We start from the raw sequence: 24,042 nt of genomic DNA on the forward strand, positions 1-24,042 counted from the left end.
AGACTGCTGCTTAATACGTTTCCAAATAGTTAGATAGTAAAAAAGGTTGTAAAGCTGAAAAGGGAGCAGAGAAGCAGAACACACATACACTGAATTGTGAAATGGAGACTTAAGTAGCACATGAGTCAAATATGCTGCTGTTTCTATTTATTGTTAAGATTCCTTAAAAAAAAACCAAGAAAAACAAACCAACCTTAAACTCTTCAAAGACTATATAATTCCTTAAAGTCAATTGTTTATTTCCGCTGCTTCTGAAAGCACATGTATTTAGAGGAGCATAACTGACAAGCGTGTCTATCCTCGCAGAACTGAGACAAGGTGAAATAAACACATTCTATTCAACAAGTAATTGTGCAATGTTACTATAAACATATTTTTTTTTCTTAAATCTTTTCAAATATAAATTTTTGATTACATTGCAATTGCACCTATTGACTAGAAGCTTTCATTTCCAACATTATAAAACAGGAAGACAAAATGAAGGGAAGAATACTGCTTTCAGCGGGGACATATTGTGTGGAATTTGCTCAGAAACCACTGGATTAGTACTTCACAGATTTGCTTTTATTTTATGAGATAAGAATAAGCAGGCAGGAATAATGGTTCAATGTGTAACTGCATAAATACAAAAAGAAAAAAAAAATATCCAGAGTACAGACTTTGTTTCAAGAGTTTGTAGTAAAGCACTTTTGAGATTGGATTCCAACCTTAAAGCCACGCTGCATTACAGCTTTCCCTTACTCAGTTTCTATTTCATGCAGGACTTAGTTTAGCAGTATAACTCCCACACTTACAATCTATAGGCAATTAAAATATCCATTAATTGAATATGCCTTGAACAGTACTTACCAATACTGGCGTACCCAGGTGTTGATGGATCTCCTCCGCTATTCAAGGAAACCATAAAAGCTTTATCAGCAAAATCTGTAGTCTTTGGTAAGTCACAAGGATCAACGTAAAGAAGAACGCCACCAAACCCTGCATCTTCTAACAGAGAAAGCTGAGGGAACAAAACAACATATGTAATTACTAAACCCAATGTTAGAACACATTATCATTTATATGAATTACTATTGAGATAATGCTTGATCATGCATCAGGCTCTCACCATACTATGTTCTGTACAAACAGAACAAAAATGGGTGCAGTTCCAAACTGCTTGTAATATAAATAAAGCAACTGCTCTTTGAAAAGAAAAACAAAACACCAAAAAACCTAAATAAAAGTCATGTTTCTCAGTTCGTGCCAGAAGCTACTTTGAAGGCCTAACGACAAAAAAGATTTCTTACTCTCAAACGATGTGTATAGTATGTTGAGGAAATACAGTGCTAACACTCACTGCAATTGTGTTTGATATTTGCAGCTGTTCCATCTTCACCTCTTTTATTGTGACAGTCAGACAAGGCTGGTGTGTGGGAGATCATATTCGGAGGAGGCACTGGCCATGGTTCGGCAAGGTACACAAGGAGATACAAGGGGAGCCACCTTTCTCCCTCCTAGACTTACATCTCTAACATATTTTCATGCACTATAAATACCACCTTGAAAATGCCTTAGTTTTGAAAATAATCTTATTAAAACATCTTGAGTAGATCTTCCATATTTTCCATATTATTAACAGTGTAACATTCCTGCTTAGTTTACCTATTCAAGGATATGCATAAGTGTATATAGCATATACTGGATTGTCTTGAAAAGGATTTCTGGACACAGTTACTCTTCAGTCAAGACAGAAAACAGACGGAGTTTACAGAATTTATTCTGAATCAGATGAAACTTAATTGCACTGTGGCAAACACCCCCATGAAATGGGATGGCTTTCTGTGTAATGTTCTGTGTATTTGGAATTGATTGAAGACTACAACAATGACACAAAACTGTATTCATTTTTTCAGACAGAAGTAATTTTGGTACTTAAGGATTATCTTACTATTCACTATGTTCTACTGATGACTTTCCAAGGAACAACTGCCAGTAAATGATACTTCTGAACCAGATAACTTTAATTCTGTAAGAATTTGAGAAATTGTTACTAGATCTCTGTCTGAGTTCAGTTGTCCTTCTCCTTCTATCTTTTAGATCCGTTTTTTTTTCTGCGTGTGTATATCTATAGATATACCTTCAACTTATCTTCTAGCTGTTGGTTTTAAGGAATGTTTATGCATTATTCTTTGTGGCTTTAGAAGTATGTAAATTATACCAATATAAAACATTCAGTTCAAGCCTCAAAAGCATTTGAGACTTAGTCCTGTTTTTCTTGAAAGACAGAAAAACATGCATAAAAATAGCAGCCTATACATTTCTATAAGTAAATACATTTTATATTGTGATTCACCATGATTTTGACACTTTAGTCTGAATTCAGATAAACAGATGTAAGTGAACCAGTGAATAACCTGTATAATCCTGCATATCTTATTCAAACAAGCAACCCCTAGATGAAAAAAAGTCTCTGAGAGAATTCTATTCAGGTGAATATGAGTATACAGAGCAAGAACACAAGTAACTAGCACAGATGTTTAACAATGTAAAAGGTTAAGAATGTATTACAGACCTTAAACTGCAGTGGAAGAACACAAAATTCCAAAATGGTATGTTTGTTTATTGTTGTATTGTTCTGTTTCCAATTCGCATTCATATTCAGACATTCAGCCAGGATATGATTGACCAAGAAAAAGAGCGAGGATACTCTAGGCAAGATGCATCATAGCTAAATGATGTAACAGACAGGACTTTAAATAACAACCTTCTTTTCTTTTCCTCCATCCATACCCAGTATATTATTATTCATCACTATAGTCTTATTTAATAGCATACAAGACAGAAAAAACAGATGTAGTATTTCTTTTTTTTAAGAGTTTTAAAAACATTGTACTTAACAAAATCACTATTAAATTCCTCTGTTTCACTGATAGAAGGTAAACTACACAGTTGCTATTCACAAAGCACGGCAACCACTGCTACCATGGCTACAATCTCGAGTAAGAAGTAGTGTTGTACATATGAAATTATAAAACAGCATTCAGATTCCAGCTATAATTGCTGCTTTTTAACTTTCTAACAGTGACATCACAACTATGCCAACAGTAAATGGGTATTGTTGCTTCCATTTTCACCTTAAATAAGTCAGAACATCAATGGTCACAAAGTGCCCCAGCACTAAGAATCTGAGGAAGGTATCAAATATTGTTTGACATGGCTCAAGACTGTAGATTAAGCTCTTCAGGTACACTGGTGCACATCTATTCAAATCAATGAAGTACGTTAGATTGTAGAACCCACCCACAGCAGAATCTGCTCCTTATGCTTTTGGGTGTATGAGCCCCCTCTGTCCCAAAGCCACAAACATCTCAGAATAAAATGGAAGCAGCACAACCCTGGCCAGGAAAACAGATGTTGGTGTCCACTGTTAACCCTTTCACTGCTCGTGACTGCTTAAATCCTCAGTTTTTAGAGTCACTTACAGTAAAAGTAACTTTTTCAATCCAATATATTAAATCACCCTATAAAACATTCTGGACTTAGTTTAAACTAATGAGAGACACTTGCTGCTTTATCAAATTCTCTGTTGTGTTACCGGGGACAAAATAGCCTTGTAAACTCTACACACCATAAGGCCCCATTAAATTGTCCTTTAAAGATGATGCAGCTGAAGCAGTGAAAAGACACGTCTTTATTTTAAGTGGTGACTAGTGGTTTTGGAAGCCTTTATTTTACTCTGGGAGGTTGTCACATAATAAGGTAATGCTAGATTGTAAAGTGCAACAACTAAAACAACAATAGCTTTAGTTACATTAAGAGGGGACCCTATTAACACATTCGAGTTTCTGGACAGGACAACAAGAAAACCAATCTGAATGACTAAACAAAACCAATTCTTTATGCACACAGATCACAATAGAGCAAAACCGAGTTATTTAGGCTAACAAGAAAAGTCAAAGCTCCTTCTCCATTTTAACTGCAACAGCTCTGAATGTTGCAGAGGAAACATTTATCTTTTGTATTGGCACACAGGTAACATAGACCAGGTCTGTATTCTACATTTGACCCCAGCTTTACTGTTGGACTTTGGCCACAAACCTATTGGTAGATGAGTATTAAATCAAAAACAAGGAAGCAACAAGAATTAGGGGGCCACTACCTCTCATGGCTGACTGGAATGTGCTTTATCTCACCAGAGGCTAGTGCGCGTCTGAATGAATGCTTCATTGGGGGTTACATTAGCAATTTGAATGTAGAAACAAACCTTGCAAAGAGAAGGAACTACAGTCTCTGTATATGAAACTTCAGCGTAATGTGTAAGAGTTGTCCTTAAATGACGGGTTACAAGCAGGGAAGCAATGCAGAAGGAACTAGCCCTAAACTGTATTTGTTATCTTTCAGCTGACAGCAAAGTCTACTTCCCTGAAGATCTTTCCCTTTGGTCTCCTCTTCTTCTGATGCCTGGGAGATGCAAGATGATTCCTGCAGAGTCCAATGCTCCAGGGGACAACTCTCCATGGCCAACTCTCCACAGGGAGCCCTTATCCGTAACTCTAACTACAGATAGTTGTGCCTATGGAAAGTTGGCCACTGTAGAGTTGCTCCTTTCTGGAGGGCAGAAAAGTACCTCGCACTTTGGTCTCATCTGGGTTACAGCAAGTAAGAGTGCAGGGATAGCTAAGAAAGGGCTTCCTGAACTATTCTCTCAATGCATCCAAACACACTATCTTCTCTGATCCAGCAATACCCTAAGAGCTTAAAGACTATTAAATGGCATCACTTCTCTCCCTTTAGCAGATTCCCAGTAATAGTTCTATTTACAAGTGATTTAGAAAGTAGTAATACGTGATCTACCGATGAGGTCACAATATAGTAAATTCCTAAAAAAGTGATGGTTAATGACAATTATGAATATATCAGAAAAAAAATAGAGGTAATCGTGCATCATATCAACCTATATTAAAATAGGTAATGATTATTAGCAATTCTTTCCACTATATTTGCAAATGGTCCCAAAATATGGCCAAACTTTCTGAGAACCTTGCTGTGCCACTGCCTAGACAGTTCTCCACCTTTGTGAAACCTCTTTGCAATCAGTCATGGTGTTATATGTGCAGGCAGCTACGGTATAAGCATTGCTTTTTGTCTCCTTCTCTCTCCTGGTGAAGCTCATCTTTTCACTTTCCCATTTATCCCTCCCTTAAAGCTGTAATGGTTATGCTTTATAAGGCATTTCACCAGCCACACTACTGATAAATATTGCCTCTGTAAGACTTCTTCAGTCTGCTTTCTATGCTTGTCCATTCATGTATCTTGATCCACAGTAATGACTGAACCACTGATTAGTTGGCAGACATTTCAATGGGGGGAAATATGTAAGTATATTCCTGCAAGTTTAATGAAAATGGGATATTGGCAGATTCTGCTAATGCACTGAGAAGGCAGTAGTAAAATCTGGAGAGCTTATTCATCTATGGAAGGGGGAAACCATATATAAATAATGACAGAGTGGCAGATGGAAAAGAATACAGGAACTTGGACCACAAATTAGGCATCATAAAATCCAACCCTGAGAAACAAAGCTGTGAAGAAAATGTTCACTAACCCATGGAACAACCTGTTCCTTTTAATGAATGATACATTATGTACGATAACTCAGTTCAGTGTAGGACATATTGGCTTACAATTCTATATAATAAGTGTTTTTGTCATTATGAAACATTCTATCTCTACTCAAAACAAGTAGCACTATCACTGTAGTGCGGAAAAGTTAATTTAAAATACAGCAACTTCCAAACATTGATGAAAATTTTTCAGCATGTGATAAATTAAATTCCAGTGCTGGAAGAAAAATGAACGAGATCTCTTCATTTTACAGGTTGCCTTCTGTTAGCTTCTACTTCTCAAAACCAGGTTCAATACAAATTCAGTGACATTTTCTTATTAGCTTGAATGCCACTTCCAAGTATATTTCATAAGTTTTTAGACTTTCAATCACTACATAATCGTTAAAAGGTATCAGTAAATAAAACAACATAAACTACCAGCACAATGGTATCTAAGACTTCTCTTTTACCTCATTATCATGCATCTTCAATACTACACTACTATAATTTAACAGTCTGCTTTTCAGAGAGACCTTTAGTATGCCACGTTGTCTCACGCCATGAGTGCCTCAAAATGTAGCTCTTGCCTTCAGAAGGCATTCCTGAGCATGTATTATATTTCACATTATTGAAAATGTATATCTTGGCTGTATCCTCCATCCTGTATGCAGATATATTAACAGATTAATATTAGGCTGTTAATTGCGCCTACCCACATGTTTTTGAAGGTGTATCACCACAACATAGCAGAAAGAGACTCCTGTGTAAATCAGAATCAAAGCATTTATGCCATACACTGGAAGATTCTGACTGATCTCAGTACCATGAAGATTATATGCCTAACCTCTGTGAATTTATTTATATGAAAAACCTGGAAATTTCAGTCACAACTGAAAGTTACAATAAGTAAAAAGGAACTAAGAGCCTCTGGATAGGGGTGTCTTTGATATATCCAGGCACCAAAGGTTTATGTGGTAAATGAAGTAAGCATTTCTTTAAAAAAAAAATCAAAATATGATCCTTAATAGGACACTTTGCACTGTTCAAATGTCCTTAAAACTGCACACGAATTTACGAAAATAATATTTTACGCAATGTTTGTATCATTGTAAATGACATCACAGTTCATTGGACAATAAAGGCCTTCAAGCGTTGGCTACTGACAGTACAGCAAAATTCATACTGGATCATGTTGTTTTTCTAGTATATGATGGCTTCCACGTAACTTCAGGCCAAAAGTCTTCATCTTTCTAAGGTCAGATTCACAATTGTACTGCTCGTTACAAGCCTGTTCGGGTACTAACACAGTAGAACACAGACATAAAGCATCCATAAAATAAAACCTTAATAGATACACCCACTTATATGTTAATTGCCTATGTATAATTGTCATCCCCTTTCCTCCGCCTCTTCTAGGTAAAACACACAAAAAGGCATGCAGAATTTTATATTCAAAGTCATAATACACATACAGCACTGAAACAAAAAAAACAAAAAAGAACATTTTAAAGAAAACTAATTAGTTAAACAAACAATAGATGACATACAATAATATTTGAGAAAGAAAATATCTCGAAAATATTAAAAAATACACACGTACCTGCTACATATTACTGTTTAAAAGCCAAACATATTCATAAAGATTTGTAGAAGCCATATAGTCTATTGTCATAACACTTCAATGATCAGCATTAATTAGACAAATAAGAGTAACTCGTTTTTAAATACTTCATTTTTCAATTCATACTAAAATGTGTCAAATATATGGTTCGTCAATCTGAGACAGTTTTAATATCTGGACAGGCCACAAGTTACTAATTACTCTTTTCTACTGAAGTTCCAATTAAAATCAAGATACTCTGAAAGGAACTCCCATCTCATTTTACTAATTGGCAGGGTGTAAAATTACCAAAAAAGGGGAAGGTGCCTTTTAAACTGTTGGAAGACCTCACTGACGTAACATTTTTATTTCAAACCCATTGCTTGAGTAGAAAAATAAGACTTTGCATAATGCAGATCTAATTTGATGCCACTGTCCTCTCAATTGCCTACTATAATACAGGGTACTTGGAAGACAGAGTGGTGTTACAAACAAGATTCAAGACAGAAAAAAAAACCCCAAACACCCGGATACACACATCTACATTCTTACCCAACTCTCCCAAGTTGCATATTTTTAACAAGTAAGGTGGCAAAGGTCCCTTTGGCTTAATTTTTTAATACTGCACCTAACATTTAATCATGCTTCTACATTTCTCATCACAGAGATCTAGGGACAGAGTTCAAAATAATCCTGTGTCAAAAGAGTATCTAAAGAAGTTATACCTTTTGTTGATTGATCCTCAAAGCACTACACTAAGATAGTAAAATAGATGGAGAACATATTTTAAGTTTATTCATTTAATAAACATTTCAGTTTAATGGCTATGTCGGGATGATGAAAAAACCACATCTTTCACATACAGCTCAAGCCCTGTCCTCATCTAAGGAATGACACTATCTGTGAATTGAACTAACAGGACTGGGGGGAGGATTCAGCTGCAAAACACTAGAAATATAGACAAAGGTGATCTCATAAACAACAAGCTATTCCCATAAATGTTTTAAAAGGTGGAAAAAATACTGCACTAGAATTAAATAAACTATTCCTGACATACAGTGCCATATATATGAACAATACAAAATCAATTACTGGCTCTGTGTCATAGCAAGACCTTAAAACTTTGATGCACCTACTATGAGGGAAAAGACAGTATTCAGTGTATTTATTTGTGGAAAGAGTCTGACATGCACACCTAAGACTTGTTTTTTTTTTTTTTTTTCTCTAAGGCACTTCTATTAATCCCCTCTCAAACTAGATCAAGAGTTTCCAAGCATTCATGTATAATGCTGAATCACAATCTGGCCCGCGGTCTACTAGTTTGACTAGAAATCTAGGCACTAGCCTCTGACAAGCCATAGTAGTTGAGGGAAGACCTCCTGAGAATTTCCCCTCCCACCATCTCTAAAGCAAAAAGCAGTTTGGTTTAATTCTGTAATCCTTGCACAGCAAAATTTTGAATGTCATGGTCCTGAATATGGTATTAAGTTTACAAAGCAATGTATGCTTTGTCCCACATTTTTTCCTATTTGCTGTCTCCTCTTCTTCTACACAGTTTTATCAAAGAAAAGTAATTTGTTACACATCAGCGGTTATTAAAAATGGAATTTTTCACAATAGGGTACTTGGACAATTAAACATAAGCCAGTTCCCTGCACTAGATTTTAGGAACTTTTAATACAAATTGAGTGCATATTTTATTGCCAGATCTTGCTTACCACTGCTAAGAAATTCACAACGTTCAATCTAATTAAAAATGAAATTGAACTACAATTCCCTAGAAACAAGGGTTGATTGGACTCAATAAGCTTTACTTAATTTATTTCAGAAACAAAATAATTGAATTGCTTACAGTCCAGAAAAAAATGTTTCATTATTTGATGAGTACATAATACGAAGCCTTTCATATTGCTATTGCATTCCTACATCTTCAGGAAATACTACTCTCTTTTACATAGGCATGTAGAGGGGCACCATGTGCATAATAAGTATCATTAAATATTCAGCAAACATTAAAAAGAAGAAAAAACCAGGCTGGATAAATGTCCAGATCAGCAACCACCAAAAAGCCAACAGCATTTCCTTGTTCGTAATGAAACTGTTGTTTCTGATTATGTTTATGGTTATTTCAGTCTATGTTTAGACTCTATTATACAGAGCAGAAGATCCATCACGCAAAAAAAAACCCAACAAAACAACACAAAACCCCCTCACCATTACACAAAGATATAATTATAATCTTGGCAAATCACCAGGAATAAACTTATTGGACCCTTAGTTATATTTCACGCATTCTACCATATTTTAATCTAAAATCCACCACACAGCCAATGCAGTCACAGGCCTGAGCCAAATCTGCCAATTTCCCCTTGCTTTTTAAAATGTCTTTATTTGTTTTCCTACCAACAGGAAGACAAGGGGAAGTCAGCAGACGCAATTTCCAAATCCTGCTCCCAGCACAGGGCACTTATCACTCAGAAAGCAATAGCGCCGGGTTCACATCGCCGTCCTGTGCCGCATGAAAGGCACACAAAGCACAAAGGGTTTTCTCTGTCGAGGAGGCTGCGATTCCACCCGTCCAGCAGCCACGCTGTTCACTGCAACCATTCAGGGCCCATTGCCCCAACTTTAGAGAGGGCTCAGATCTCTGCGCTCCATTTCTCCTCAGCGCTCCGGAACTCCAAAGCAAGCTCCCAGCCAGGAGACATGAAACAACCTACGACAGACCAACTTTCCATATCAGCTTAATGCCTATTACAGCACCTGGCTTCACTTCGGATCTCTTGCAAGTACTGCTGAACTACCCAGTGGCTTGCGCTCAGGGTAGGGCGCATGGAAGACCACTGCTTCCTTTGCACTTGGCCATTCCAGGTTTCCATAAGGAAGGCAAACATGTTTGGAAACTAAAACCATTCCACTGCAACCTCCAGCTCCACAGAAGGCTGCGGCATTGCGCTATGGTCAATATGGGTTCCTTTGCACCAATGGAACAGCACTTGCCTTGCGGATTTACCACCAGGCAGCTCCCCGCCGGCTGCAGTCCCTGCCTTAACACACCCCAGCGCCAATCCCAGGCTGACAGGTTTCATCTCCTCTTCTGGGAGCTTCTGGGTTGCCAGGTAGATCATCTGGGACAGAGCACGTGGCAAGGCTCAAACAATCCTGCTCATTCTGGGGGTGGAGTGTTTCCTAACTGGTGCACTCAAACCCATCAGCTCCTGCTCCTTCTGCCCTGGGGGATCTCCCTGGGACAAGGATTGCCATTATTCTTACCTTAGGGTAACTATTAAGCCTGTGGTGTGCTTTCTTTCCTTGTTTTCTGCTACCATAGCAATAATGGCACACTAACTCAATGCTGTTGAGCACAGAGAGGTCTGACTGCAGTACCACAAGCCCTTTAACAAACTCGCCTTAATACAGAGCACAGGACTTGAACTCCCACTGGATGTGGTAGCAGCTCCTATTTTTACCTCTTTAGTTACAAATTGAGCCCTGAAATGTCATCCAAAAGAGAAGTGATTACATTCATGAGTGGTAATAGTTTATACTCAGTAAACAGTACCACGAACAAAGGGATTTTACTTGTCACTGCAGTAAGAGCTACTAAATATGTAATGCGTTGAGTTAAAATTATTGGTGCCTGTCCATTTAACCTTTACCTTTCATCCAAGACAAAACTGCATTTTTCATTTGGAGAATTTTCCGTTCTTGAAGGAACAGATAGTTTAAGAAAAATCTTGATCACAGTTTCCATGTTTTAACCACAAAATATACTGCCAGCTATTCAAACTGAGACCAACCTGCAGAGGGGTAGTGAAGGTGCTGTGAGTGGCAGTGGGGGAAAACACACTTATGTTGATGTTTCTTCCCGTGGTGAGCTGCTAGCCCTCCAGCACAGATGGGGATTGTAACCCACTCCCAATGGATGGTACCTGCATCACAGAACTGTCACATTAAAACTGGTAACCTGATAGCATGCAGGAAAATTTAAAGATGAAGAACACATAAATTATAACTTTGTTTTACTGAAGTTACTTATTCATTGGTTTTAGACACATTCAACTGAAGTCACAAACCAGACACTTTGCTAAATCTGAGTTCTGGCATACTTTCATCTAATTAAATAACTGAGCTATCCTCATACTGTAACACTCAAGTTTTTTCTTAAAATTCAAGGCCATCCTAACAATAAAACTTAAGGCAGTGTCATACTAGCCCTAGGGGGGAAAAAAAAATAAATGCTAAAGTGTATTACCTAAGTGCTGCCAGCAATCAAACATCAGTGAGTACACATCAGGCTTGTTTTTCCCTTGACAAGTAACACAGGTATATGTTTTCAGATGAAAGGAGAAGCAGCCCTTCTGACAGGGAAAGAACAGCTAGGTCTAGTTTATATTGCAAACATGAGCCTTCTGAAGTCATTTGGACTGCCACAGCCACTGCCCTCTGCTCATGAGGAAAACCCCTATGGCTAAGAAGTGGTGCGAGTCATCTGCTTGGAGTATAAGAGAGGATAACAACTTGTATGCTAAATTCAGGATACGGATCCTCAAATTCGTATGTTATAGCTGCTAGGAGAAGTATCGGGTGAGTGAAAGACTGAAGAATTGATACAAGATGTACTGCATGTGAGACATAGTAAACAGCAGAGGTCTGTGTGTTGCATGCACTTAAAAGCCAGGAATGTGTAGTCTTTTGTGCATTTAATTTATGCTAGTTGTTTGTTACAACTCCTCCGGAGTATTCTGGGCATCTTTACCATTACTCACTCAATCTTTGCATTAATTCTACAAAACGTCTTGCATTTATGAATGCTTTTCACAAACAATTTTCCACTTAGAGGTAGACTTTGGACATTTAATGTGGTCTGAGACTACCGATCAAAGCAAAAACACAAACAAAAAATAGAGGTAACAATATGGAAAAAACTTATGTCGCTCTAAAACCACCAGACACATAATCAGCAAGACTAAAGTAGTAGAAGAACAGAGAGGAATGGCATTACTCACTTGCATAAACACCCTACATTGTGCTTCCCATGCAACGTCAACTCATAATCTTTGATTCTCTCAGCAATCTTTTCTCAACTTACACATAGCTTGTATTTGGGGTACCCATAGGGCACCTTGAGTAGATATTCTCCAGTACCAACACTGAAAGAGAGTACTGTTGAAATGCAAAAAGCCAAAGTAATCCTAGTATTTTCAAGATAAAAGTAGAATTATCACTTTACTACCTCTGTGAGTGTAGATGTTATATGGTATCTATCAAGATATTAGCAGATGTTCTCACAACCCACATAACAATCAGTCACAGATTTTTAATTAAGGCACATTTGCTGCCTCAAGTAATTGAAACTTAGGACGTCTGTTAGATTGTTAAAATACAGCTGCCTTCATTAGCCCTGTGCAAAAAAAAGAAAATCTTTCTCACTTATTTTATTATTCTCACAATTACTATCTTGGAAGATTCTATGAAAAGGTAGTCTATTTCTTTTTAAGTACAAAACATGTTCTCTGCTCAACCATTTTCCAGGGTATTACATTGTATCCAGGTTTCATGCCTTTAAAATAATGCTTTGAACATAATCTAACAGTCTCTTTAGATATTATTTAACATTTTTACGTGGTTTTTAAATTTACATGTGGTTTAATTTTATGTCTCTAAGTGGAACATAGAATGATATAAATTATGCTATATGTAAGCCTCAGGCATATCTATATATCAACTAGGAAAATGCATATTATTAATTGGTTGATGAATATTTTACTTTCATTTATGGAAAAGAGCAGTGTTTAACCGCTTGGTTATCATGCCTTTAAGTAAATCAATACTCAAAATGAACTTGTTTATCTTCCTCATTAGAAAGGGAGTCACAAACCAGGAATATTAACAGAAATTATCATAAAGATTGTGCCTCAGTGTATAAAGTTATTTCAAAAACTGTAAATACTAAAGAAGCTATTAAAAACCTTAGCAAAAAAAGTTCTTTAGAAATTAAGAGTACTATTTCCCTCCTAAGCTCCCAAAATCCCCAAATTAAAAATTTGGCTAGTTTCTATTTTTTTCCCATGACTGACATCTTAGCAGCTAGACAACTAGTTTTTTTCCAAAAGATCTTGTTCATGAACTGTGCTACACAGAATATATCATGAGCGCATCATTCATATTGAACACCATGGTTTATAGCAGAATACGCAATAAAGCAAAGTACCACTTAACGTAAAACTTGGGTAAAGCAAAGCCGCAGGAAATCTGCGCAAAGGAGACAACAGTGGAAAAAGTCAACATTTGCAGCTTTTTTCACACAGAATCACAGAATCACAAGGTTGGAAAGGACCCATTGGATCATCGAGTCCAACCATTCCTAACACTCCCTAAACCATGTCCCGAAGCACTTCATCCACCCGTTCCTTAAACACCTCCAGGGAAGGCGACTCGACCCCTCCCTGGGCAGCTGTTCCAGTACCCAATGACTCTTACTGTGAAGAATTTTTTTCTGATATCCAACCTGAACCTCCCCTGACGGAGCTTCAGGCCATTCCCCCTTGTCCTGTCCTCTATCACTTGGGAGAAGAGGCCAGCTCCCTCCTCTCCACAACCTCCTTTCAGGTAGTTGTAGAGAGTAATAAGGTCTCCCCTCAGCCTCCTCTTCTCCAGGCTAAACAACCCCAGCTCTCTCAGCCGCTCCTCGTAAGACTTGTTCTCCAGCTCCCTCACCAGCTTTGTTGCTCTTCTCTGGACACGCTCCAGAGCCTCAACATCCTTCTTGTGGTGAGGGGTCCAGAACTGAACACAGTATTCGAAGTTTCTTTTTCACTGTTTTCCATTCAGCAAAACAGAGCTTTTTCTCCTCCTATGACGCACTAAATAGCCCACTTCACCAAAATGAAATAGTAGAAACAGCTACAGGAAGGAGGTCCAAGGTTGAAGTACTTGATAAGAACAGGGATGGCAGTTGTATTACTTTGGCAGTCACAAAGCACTATGAAGTCATTCATTCACCATCAGTTAAAAGAACCCGCCAAAACCCAAGCCCAGCAATCCCCAGCTCTTCTTCAATAACACTAGTACACAATTAGTTCCAGAACATCAATCCAAAATTATGCCCTTGCCTTGTCATAAAAATTGGAGTGAAAAAATATAAAACGTGGAAAATATGTCAAACTTACTGTCGTAAAGATTTTTTATGAAGTGATTAGGAAAGGAAGACCCCAATACCAAAACAAGGTCATAGAAAAGGTGGTTAAGAAAGATGAGTTAGCAACACAATTGCTCCCTGTCACTCCTCCTCAGCTAGGTCATGGACAGCAGCTGCAGAAAAGTCATTTTTGTCTTCCTCTGAAAAATTTCCCAGGGAAGGCAGGGGAAAAAAAAAACAACAACCTTTTGAAGTCTTGCATGTTAAAAACAAAGACTGTTCACTCTAATGGGCCCGAGATTCAGCACGACTTGCAGTTCCTAGAACTCCACGGAGCTGACTTATATGACATAAACACAGAATATACTGTAGTTCAAACATAAGTAGAAAAAGAAATAGAATGAAATCCATCACCAGTCAATTTCCATTAAATTACTGGTTTCTCTTGAGACAGAACTTTCAGTAAAAGTCTTTAAAATATATAGAATATACTCTAATAAACCCCAACCAAACAAAAGCAAAACCCCCAAACGCAAATAAAAGCTCACACACCACACAATGTTAGGCTGCAAGGCCACGCAGTGAATGAATGGTCTGAAACAGAAATGAAGACAACATTCATATTCCCCAGCATTTAGCGCAGTGCAGTAATTTATAGAATATCACGGAATAGTTCCAAGATCAGACAAGCGTTTTCTCATGCAACATCTTTCCAAGTGAGGCAAGGAATGAAAACATCATAGAAATGTCTGTTCGCACTTATTAATCCTTTTCTCTCGAAACAGATGGGCAGTGATGACTAATCTTTGTACTTATCATTCCTTGTTACTGGTCAACAAGGTGAAAAGAAAGCCAGTTCAGGGTTACACGGAATGCTTACTTTTGCATTTATTAAAAGAAAATGCAATCACAACCATTATATTTATAATATTAATAGTTAATGGAATCCCTGTGTCTAAGTCTGCATTTAAATCCATCAGCTTTGCAACAACATAACATGCTCAATTGCAGTAAACCTGAATTGGATCAGAAAGTGAGAGAGTCAGGCTTTGTTACCTTTTATGAGCACTGAACCTAACCCTGTCAGAAGACAGAAAAATGTTTAATATACATATAAAAATTATTCTTTTTGGTAGCGAATGCTAAAGATTAATACTAAAATAGACAAAGTACATAGAGAATAATCATTTGCATAAGTAGAGACAATTTAGACCAACAGAAAATCAAATTAATTAATGACCATTTCCAACAACAGCCTATATGTCAATAGGAGACGATGAATAGCTAAGTAGTTCTGTTAAGATACTTAAAGCAGAATGACAGGGAGATTAAAATCTAATTTACCTTTGGCTTTTTTTGCCAGCATCTATTAAACTGTCCTTTCAGACAAGATTTCTGAAGCAACTGATCTGTTCATGTGACATTCTGTGAAGACACTGAGTTTAGAAGGCAGCTCTGACAGTAAAAACTTCCTCTAACACAGCTCAGCTCTTCACATCCTGCAAGATAAATGTTTTTAGAAACTAACCTTAAGTCTACCTTAGAAACATTTATTTTAATTACAGTTTACAGTCACTGATGTTAAGCTCCAAGTTTCCCATCCAAGAACTTCTCTGGTTTTGAGTACAAACATTTGTGTAACTTCTGAGTATACTCCCACTTCTGTATAACCCTTCTTTCAGAAGCCGTACCAACAAGTTGGAGATGAACAAACGCTATAAAACAGGGCGCTAAGTCATCAGGTCCTTAATGGTTTCTAGAAAAGTGGATAAGCACAAACTATTAGAATGAACTGACTATTTTACCCCAGCTGGAGAAAGAACTTTCATGATTGACTTCAAAATGAGGGCAGAAAGTCTTGAGATAAAGCAGCAAAGAGGTCTGCTTTCCAACAGGGAGCCTAAATTTTTCTATTCTTTGGTCTTGACGTTTTTTAAAACACTTACTGCTGTGTATTATTCTGGAGACCTGAGCAATTTTCATAGCAACCGAAATAGCTCTAATTTTCATGGAGTTACTGTTAACTGATGATCAGTTTTCTTGGATGAATCTATTTACTTAGCCGGCCCTTCAACAACAAAGTAGTCAATAAAGTCATTCTTATTTCTCTGTTGCACCACAGCATTAAGCTGTATGTGTGTGCGTGATATTTTTTATAGGAAAAAAAGGACTTCAACTTTTTCCCATGCTTTGAAATGTTTTGATTATGAGACACAATGCTTCAAGAAAGATATTTTGAATCGCTGATCTTCTCGCAACCAGAATGCAGTAGACGTACATATTTGAGATCGGAGATCAGGTGACAATACAATGTCTGCGGAATCTCCTCAAGCTATTTGTTCAATTACACTTACAGTTCAGAATTTACATATCTGTGACAGATGTAGTTCTCTCCAAAGGCTCTCACTCAGCCCCACTTTAGAAACAGATGCAAGAAGAACATGTGAACTTTTCTAGGGAGAGGTGGATAACGGTGCATAAGGTGGACTTGAACTGTACAGATGCTGATGCAATAGCATAGCGGATACTTAGAGCAATATACAACCCCCTTTTTAATAATAGGATAACTGCTGTTTCATTTGCCTCCGGAAGTAGCAGATGAAGTATATATTAAAAGATTTCAGAGAACATATGTTTTTTACTTAAAATATGTTTCGCCTATGACATTTCCTCCATGTATTTCTATTCTTTAAAATTGCTGAAGTTTTGGTACATTGCTTATTTATTCAATTATTCAATGATTAATTTCCACAGCCATATGCTTCCTAGGCCTATATGCAGCTTGTGTTCTACAGCTTCATTTATAATACATAAATCTACTAATAAGTGCAAGAGATCTCTTCAGACAGTAGTAAAATTCAAAACCATATATTATCACATTTCTATTACTGACATTATCACTTCACATCATCCTTTTTCCTCTAAATTTCACAAAGCAATAAACATCATGTATTATCCATTGGCATAAAAATCCCAGATGGTTTCAGCTAGGAAACCGACACATAAGTATTTCAAGATACAAGATAGATAGCTTTGTCCAAACATAATTATCAGTAAACTGATTTCCAAAATGAAGGCATATCATTTGTAATCGAATTGACCGAAATGTTAACATAGTACCATTGCTAAGACTTAAGTCAACACCAGAAGATACAAAAGGAAGTGTTGCTTCCTCATTAAGGACAAGACACACAACTGTCTTTAAATAACTTCGGTTTGGTTTTTGTGGGTTCTTTTGGGTTTTATTTTTTTTTTTTCTTTGGAGGGGGTGGTGGTTTTTAGTTTTGTTTTTCTTTTTTCCTTTTGGCGTATAATTAGACAACATGATAATAGCAATGTTAAAGATGTCTTTTTTCCTTGTATTGATAAATGTCTACAGAGGCCAACCAAATCATCATCTAAAACACGTTGGCCATGAGACATCAACTAGATGCCTAAAAGCTTAAAAGACTAGTGTTTGTAATAAGTGGCAAAGCATTGCCAGAGTTTTGAATACACACTTTTCCAACTGTGCAATACTATACCAAGCATGGTAGGTGCATAGTGGGACTCATCACCACAGGATACTGTGGAGGCAAGTACAAACAGGCTCAGTAGTGGAATATACCAATTTTTGGAATATTCATGATCATAATTAAATCGGCCCAGCCACATTCTCCACTGCAGGAAATCACTCCACCATTGAAAGACATTTTTGTGGAAGGTACAGTAAATAAAAGAGAAAATAAATGACTTTGTACTTGCTTTGTAACTCGTACGAGTTACACTTCCCCTAAGCATAAGCCATGTCAGATAAGGATATCGGGCTGCCTGAGGACAGTTCTTTCTGTTATGTTCTCATAGTAAAAGATGGAGACTTTTTTTCTGGTCAATAAGAACTCCTTGACAGAAGACGAAGCAGACAATCATTCTGGATGAGTGATTGTCTGCGTGTGCCACCATGACAGTTTATGGTCACAATATTTCAACAATAACAGTACTATGCTACGGCCATGACCTTATCATCATATGAGAGTTTTACTGGAATAAACACCAGACATGGCTTCTTCTTTTGCTAAAGGGGACTTGTTACTCTAAAACATACTAAGCAACACACTTAAATATGGTTTTGTTTTTACAGTAAATAAAGCTAGTTTTAATGTGACTAAAGATAAGCCTGCGTTTCTATATTCTTCTGGAGCAAAAGCAGAATGCTAGAAATCTCACTGTATAAAGATTCTCTCTGTACTGAGAAATAAAGTTTTTACTATTAACAATCCAACTAAATTTAGAATTAAAACATAGATTTTTTTTCCAAAATTAAATAAGTCATTTTAAGTTTTATTCTGCTTGTTTATTGAACAGAAAAAAAAAAAAAAAAGATAAACAGGACATTTAAGATACTCTTCCTCTATTACCACTGCTATCACTAAAAATTGAACAATTCTGCACTTTTGGTAGGTCAGAAGCAAACTTTATTTTCTAAATCTGTATGCCTTGAAATGGTTTCATTTTCAAGTACTTTGAGTGCAAGCATCAGTTCCAGTTCTTGCAACATTGGATTTACTCATATGGTACTCCCATCAAAATTCATCCCAGTCAGGTCTGCAATCTATACTAATCAATAAAATATCATTTTAATTAAAACAGTATTTAAAAATGGTAAGTGTATTTATGAGACTCATTTTACACATGCAAAAGGTACAATTTTTTTCCAGAAAAAAACACATCCCAAAAGTCACAGATGAAAACAAAACACCACAGGCATTTGCAAACAGATTATAATGTATATACAACATTGAACACAAAATACATTTCTGGTTAAGATATCCTCACATGCATTTTTTATGTGCTAAGATCTCAACCTTTTATAATTGGCTTTTTTTCTGATAGACTGCATTGCAGTGAAAAGGAACAAATTGTAAATTAAATGCTTAGAGTGAAAATTTCTGTACTTTCATCATGCTTTGTATCACCTTCTCGATGCTGTTTTCTTAACTAGGGTAAAAGCCGTCTTTTAGAGGTGCTCCCCCTTAATCCCAAGGGTGAAGCACTGTGAAAATATGACACTTGCACTATTAAGATCTTTCAAAACAAGAAAGCTATATACACCGTTTTGAATGGGACTGCTGCTACATACAGTTCTTGCACAGAATAAAGGAGGTTAGGTCACGATTCCACTGCATTCCAAATATCTTCCCCGTATCTCATTTTTATGGTTCATGGCACGGCACCTTACAGTGGAGACAACTTGCATTGCCAGGCACAGCAAGAGCCCATAAAGCCCATAAGCCTCACCATCTCTCTGATATTAGAAACAGCATATTAGAAACAGCAGATCTAACGTATCACACATTTATGTGATTCACTGCATTGCTAACAGAATCAGAAATTAAAGTGGCATATGCAGTTGCTGAGAGGCGGTGATTTCTACAGCAGTGAGATGCACAGGAGTATTTAATTTCTAGTCTACTATAAAGATTTCTTAAGACTGGTATCCAAGAATCACCTGAACTAGAAGACTTGGACTTCCCTTTTCCTCTTATGCTCTATAACATGACAAAAAGGAATGTGTCATGGTCAGATGGTTAAGTGAATTAAATGTTATCATTTTTCCTCTGAGATCACAGTCTGTCTGAAATGAATTGTCAAGCAAGTTCCCCAATGGACATTTTATATCGTAAAGCCATCACCTATAACTGAATACTGATATAAAAGGAAATATAGTCAGTTCCCATCCTAGGGAAAACCGAAACTGACTTCAAAAAGAAAGATATGCTTCCTTCTTATCGACAGGATGGTCTCTCTAGGTCACCTGAAGGTCACTTCTGAGGCTGTGTGCTAAGAGTTTTTATGATGCCTGCATAATAACTTAAAGAGTGGCAAAACATAAATAATTGGTTCCACCGTCAACGCAGGCACTCCTCCAACCTTCACAAAATGCAAATACTCTGTCCTCCATCTAAAATATTATCTGTATCTAGACATAACTGTGCTATGTGCTCACAAATCTCAGCTAATGTACGCACTGCGATTATTTACAATTACAAGGCATTCATCAGCAACAACACGAGGGGGTTCATTAGTCTGTGGGTCTTTTTTTCTTTTTTCTTTAAAATCTGTTGAAGAACCTGATATTTAGAGAAATTTGAAGTGTAAAAGTGATGTGAAATTTGGAACTGGTAATGAAAAACGTTACTAGTTATTAATGGCATCTTAAGACAATTTAGGAAAGCAGCCCCACCCAATTTTAACTTAAGGTTCCAGTGACTGTGATGATCAGCATAAATTGATCAGCATAAATGATCAGAACTTCTAATATGGAAAATTAATTGTTCTGAGAAAATTGCACAGAATAATTCAATACTAAAAAACTCACCAAAAAAACCTTAACCCATACACAAATCCTCAAACCACTTAAAAATATAAGAAAATAGGAGGATAACATATAAATTGAAACACGTTGCCATTTATTTAGGGCTAGATCTATAGAAAACAGAAAAGATAAGTTTAATTTTTTTGCTGTCCATGAATTACTCACTCAGACTTAGATACGAAATTAAAATGCCTGAGTAGTCATATTGAAATGCACAGTCTTTTCCTGTTAAGTGAAAAATATGTTCATTGTGCAAGAATTGCCTTCTGCACAGAAGGTTAGTTTAATGTTTTGGCAATTGAAATTAAATATTCCAAGTGGCAACTGCTGTACTTGCAAAGATGTTGCCAATTATATTTGTAGTGATGGATATGGTGTTTTTCTTTTCAAATTCATGCACAGGCATCAAGGAGCCCAAATGACTCAGAGTGATGTTTTGGCTTTGGTATTCTATGGCTTCTCCAGCATTATAAAAAGAAAAAAAAAATATAATGCTTAAAGTGTCACTCTTGCCCACACTCTCCAAAAATAAGACAAAAGACTTTCTGAAATCATGAGGACAAATGGTTATATATTTTATTCACCTGTGATCCATAAAAATTCATCTACAGAGCTGAAAAGCATGGGCCAAATAACCCTAGGGAAAATAATAAAAAACTTCCATAGGCTATAGAACGTAAAGGATAAAAAAACAGTTCCACTGATGCCACTGAAAAGGTTGGGTATCAGCATGCAGCAAGGCCACATTTCTACTCAAAGTTCTGTTCCAATGCAAACTATGAGTGTATTTGAAAGGACAGAAGTCAGATGTTTATATGTAAATCCAAAGTGCTGATTTTGTGAACCCATTCTCACAGATAAGTCTCTGAAGTCATGCAGAACAAAAGCAAACCAAACCAAGGTCTGGATCGGGCTACATATCCTAAACTGTAGGACTAGCATCAAAGCTATTTCTATTCAGAAACGTACTGAGTTATTAAACCTTTTCTTAATTGTGTTAATTAAGCTGCATTTTAAAGGACATGTCACAAAAAAAAAAAAAAAATCCACAAGGCATGAAAATCATTCTTTAGTTGAGTAATCTGTGACATCCTCATTTATCAAATAAAACATTGATTCTAGGAATGGCACTATTTACTTCCAAAATCTCTTTAATAAAGGTTTACATAAACTTTGTTCAACAGGAACGACTTTTGATACTTTTCAAATCAGTCTGCAGACATGTAAATAAGTGGATTATTAAGAAGTAATGTTTGTGCAACAACAACAACAAAAGACCTCACAGAGCATAAGAAGTCTAGAGAACAGTCATAACTTCTTTTTAATGAAATAATAAACCAGTAACCACTACAGAACATGCCATACAATTCAAAGCCACTACAGAATAAGGGTCTACATACAAAACACTTGTTGCCTAAAGAAAAGCCTTTTCTTCTATTCACTATTCCAGAAAACATAAAATAACCAGCATGTACAGTACTGGCCTGTAATTATCTTTTGCAGAGTTATTCAAGTGGGTAGTTCTGAAGACTAATGGCATGGGTTGCATTGCCAACACTTTCAAAGAATCAAAAAGTAGATAGATCTGTTCTGGCAGGATAAGATTTTATATACTCTCTCCTCATCTCTACTCAAAGCTCCTGTATCTTCCATTTTCTTTTTCACTTTCTTAGCTGTTCTTGAAACAAAAGAGTATGTGTTGGAAACACAAGATGAAAAAAGAAAAGAAAAAAGGCCCAGATAATTTGTCTGTCAATGGCTCTTTTGTGAAGCCCAAGCTCAACTAATTTGAATAGCCAGCTCAATTAGCAGCTTGGGTACAAAAATTGCTTACAATTCTCTATATAAGCAGCAGAAAAAGTGCCAAGACCACTTGCAGAAGTATGGCTAATGCATCTGCAGAAAGACCAAATTTAAAAGGTTTAGATTGTATGGCAAAATGCGTAAGTCTTTCCTACTGCCGTGTACACAAGGAGCTCATCAGCTGCGTGGATTTAGGGCTCTGAGGTACAAATTGATGCAATGGATTTCTTTGCTCAGCTCTGCTTCAGAACAATTGCCTCGCAGCACAGCCATTTCACTTGACTTTGCGTCATTTATCAGGACATAGCACTCAGACAGTAAATTGGATGATTGCATTTACTGCTTACTTTATAAGGGCTTGATAAAAGAGAAAATTATGCTTGGGCTTCACACCTCTAAAACCCAACAAGAGCTTCAGAAGACCCCAGAATGAAATTTTTATGAGTCAGCCACCCTCCGTTTTTGAATGGAAGCCACTTAGTGTCTCACTCAATTTGAGCCTATTGTACTAAAAGGAGGAACCTGCTCTAAAATGGTTAGCCCTTTCCCTCAGGAAATAGTCATTCATAATGGGAGCTGGACTAATTTCTCAAAGGATGCATTAAATATATGTAGTGAATGTGCAATTAAACACCCAATTGAGTATATGAATATTTAGAATTATTTTCCCAAGAGAAAATTAAGCGTTCAGCGTGACTGAAGATAACAGGACTATGCATCCAGTTGAATAGCTAAGAATTCAGTGTTTGATTCAATAACAGGACTTCAGGAACTTCTGTATCAATCCAGAACAGAAAGAGAGAACAGGAACTACAGCTAGGAACACAACGTATCTGTAAAATGGCAATGACTTCTCAAAATTTTCAGGGAAAATTCTGTGGCACGAGAAATGTTGAACAATCAATATCTACTTTTGCTCATTAACTTACATGTCCCCTTGTTTACTCTACTAATTGCATATTTCTCTTTCCATTCAAACAAATCCAGGGGTTTTTAATCAAAATGGAAATGAGTAATAACCAAAAATCCTTTTACCGATGCAACCAAAATGTTAATTACTTGGGAATATTGACAAGTTGTGCTACAATTATGCTTCCTTTCAGACATCAATTGCTTTTCTCCTACTCCACTCCTTACATATTCTTCTTACTGCTCACAGGAAGAAATTACTTTCCCCCATTTATATTGTATAAAGAAGGAATTGTCACTTTACTTTTATTTACTGCAGCACACTTGAATAAGGGATAACAGAGCAAATTTTTGCCAACTATTTAATATCCACCTGGACAGAAGTGGCCTGGATTTATAAGTGCACTGGCATTGCTTCACTTTTAGGTGGCACAGGCCACAACACATCATCCTTCAAACACTGCATTAAGTACAAGATAAACTGACACACTCATTTTAAATTACTCTGAGTAGTAACAGTTTTCTAGGAACCAGACATGGAGCTTGGCACGATTTGGTGGCAAACACCAATACAAAACCAATTTTTGACTTCTTTTTTGAAGTCAACTATATTATGAAGTCAGTATTCAATTTTCTTTCCCCTAGT

The 24,042-nt window shown here is 36.8% G+C and overlaps 1 protein-coding gene across 12 annotated transcripts in view; it reads right to left on the reverse strand.

Moving 5' to 3' along the window:
- The window catches only part of NAALADL2 (N-acetylated alpha-linked acidic dipeptidase like 2), a 461,442-nt gene that overhangs the window by 167,800 nt on the left and 269,600 nt on the right, over nucleotides 1–24,042 (reverse strand). For all 12 annotated transcript variants that reach the window (XM_054074712.1, XM_054074707.1, XM_054074703.1 and 9 more), the window contains one exon: nucleotides 850–1,000. In XM_054074712.1, the coding sequence (XP_053930687.1) occupies nucleotides 850–1,000 (151 nt within the window). The remainder of the gene's footprint in view (nucleotides 1–849; nucleotides 1,001–24,042) is intronic.

The sequence above is a fragment of the Cuculus canorus genome, chromosome 9 (assembly GCF_017976375.1).
Source record: "Cuculus canorus isolate bCucCan1 chromosome 9, bCucCan1.pri, whole genome shotgun sequence".
NCBI classification, from domain to species: domain Eukaryota; kingdom Metazoa; phylum Chordata; class Aves; order Cuculiformes; family Cuculidae; genus Cuculus; species Cuculus canorus.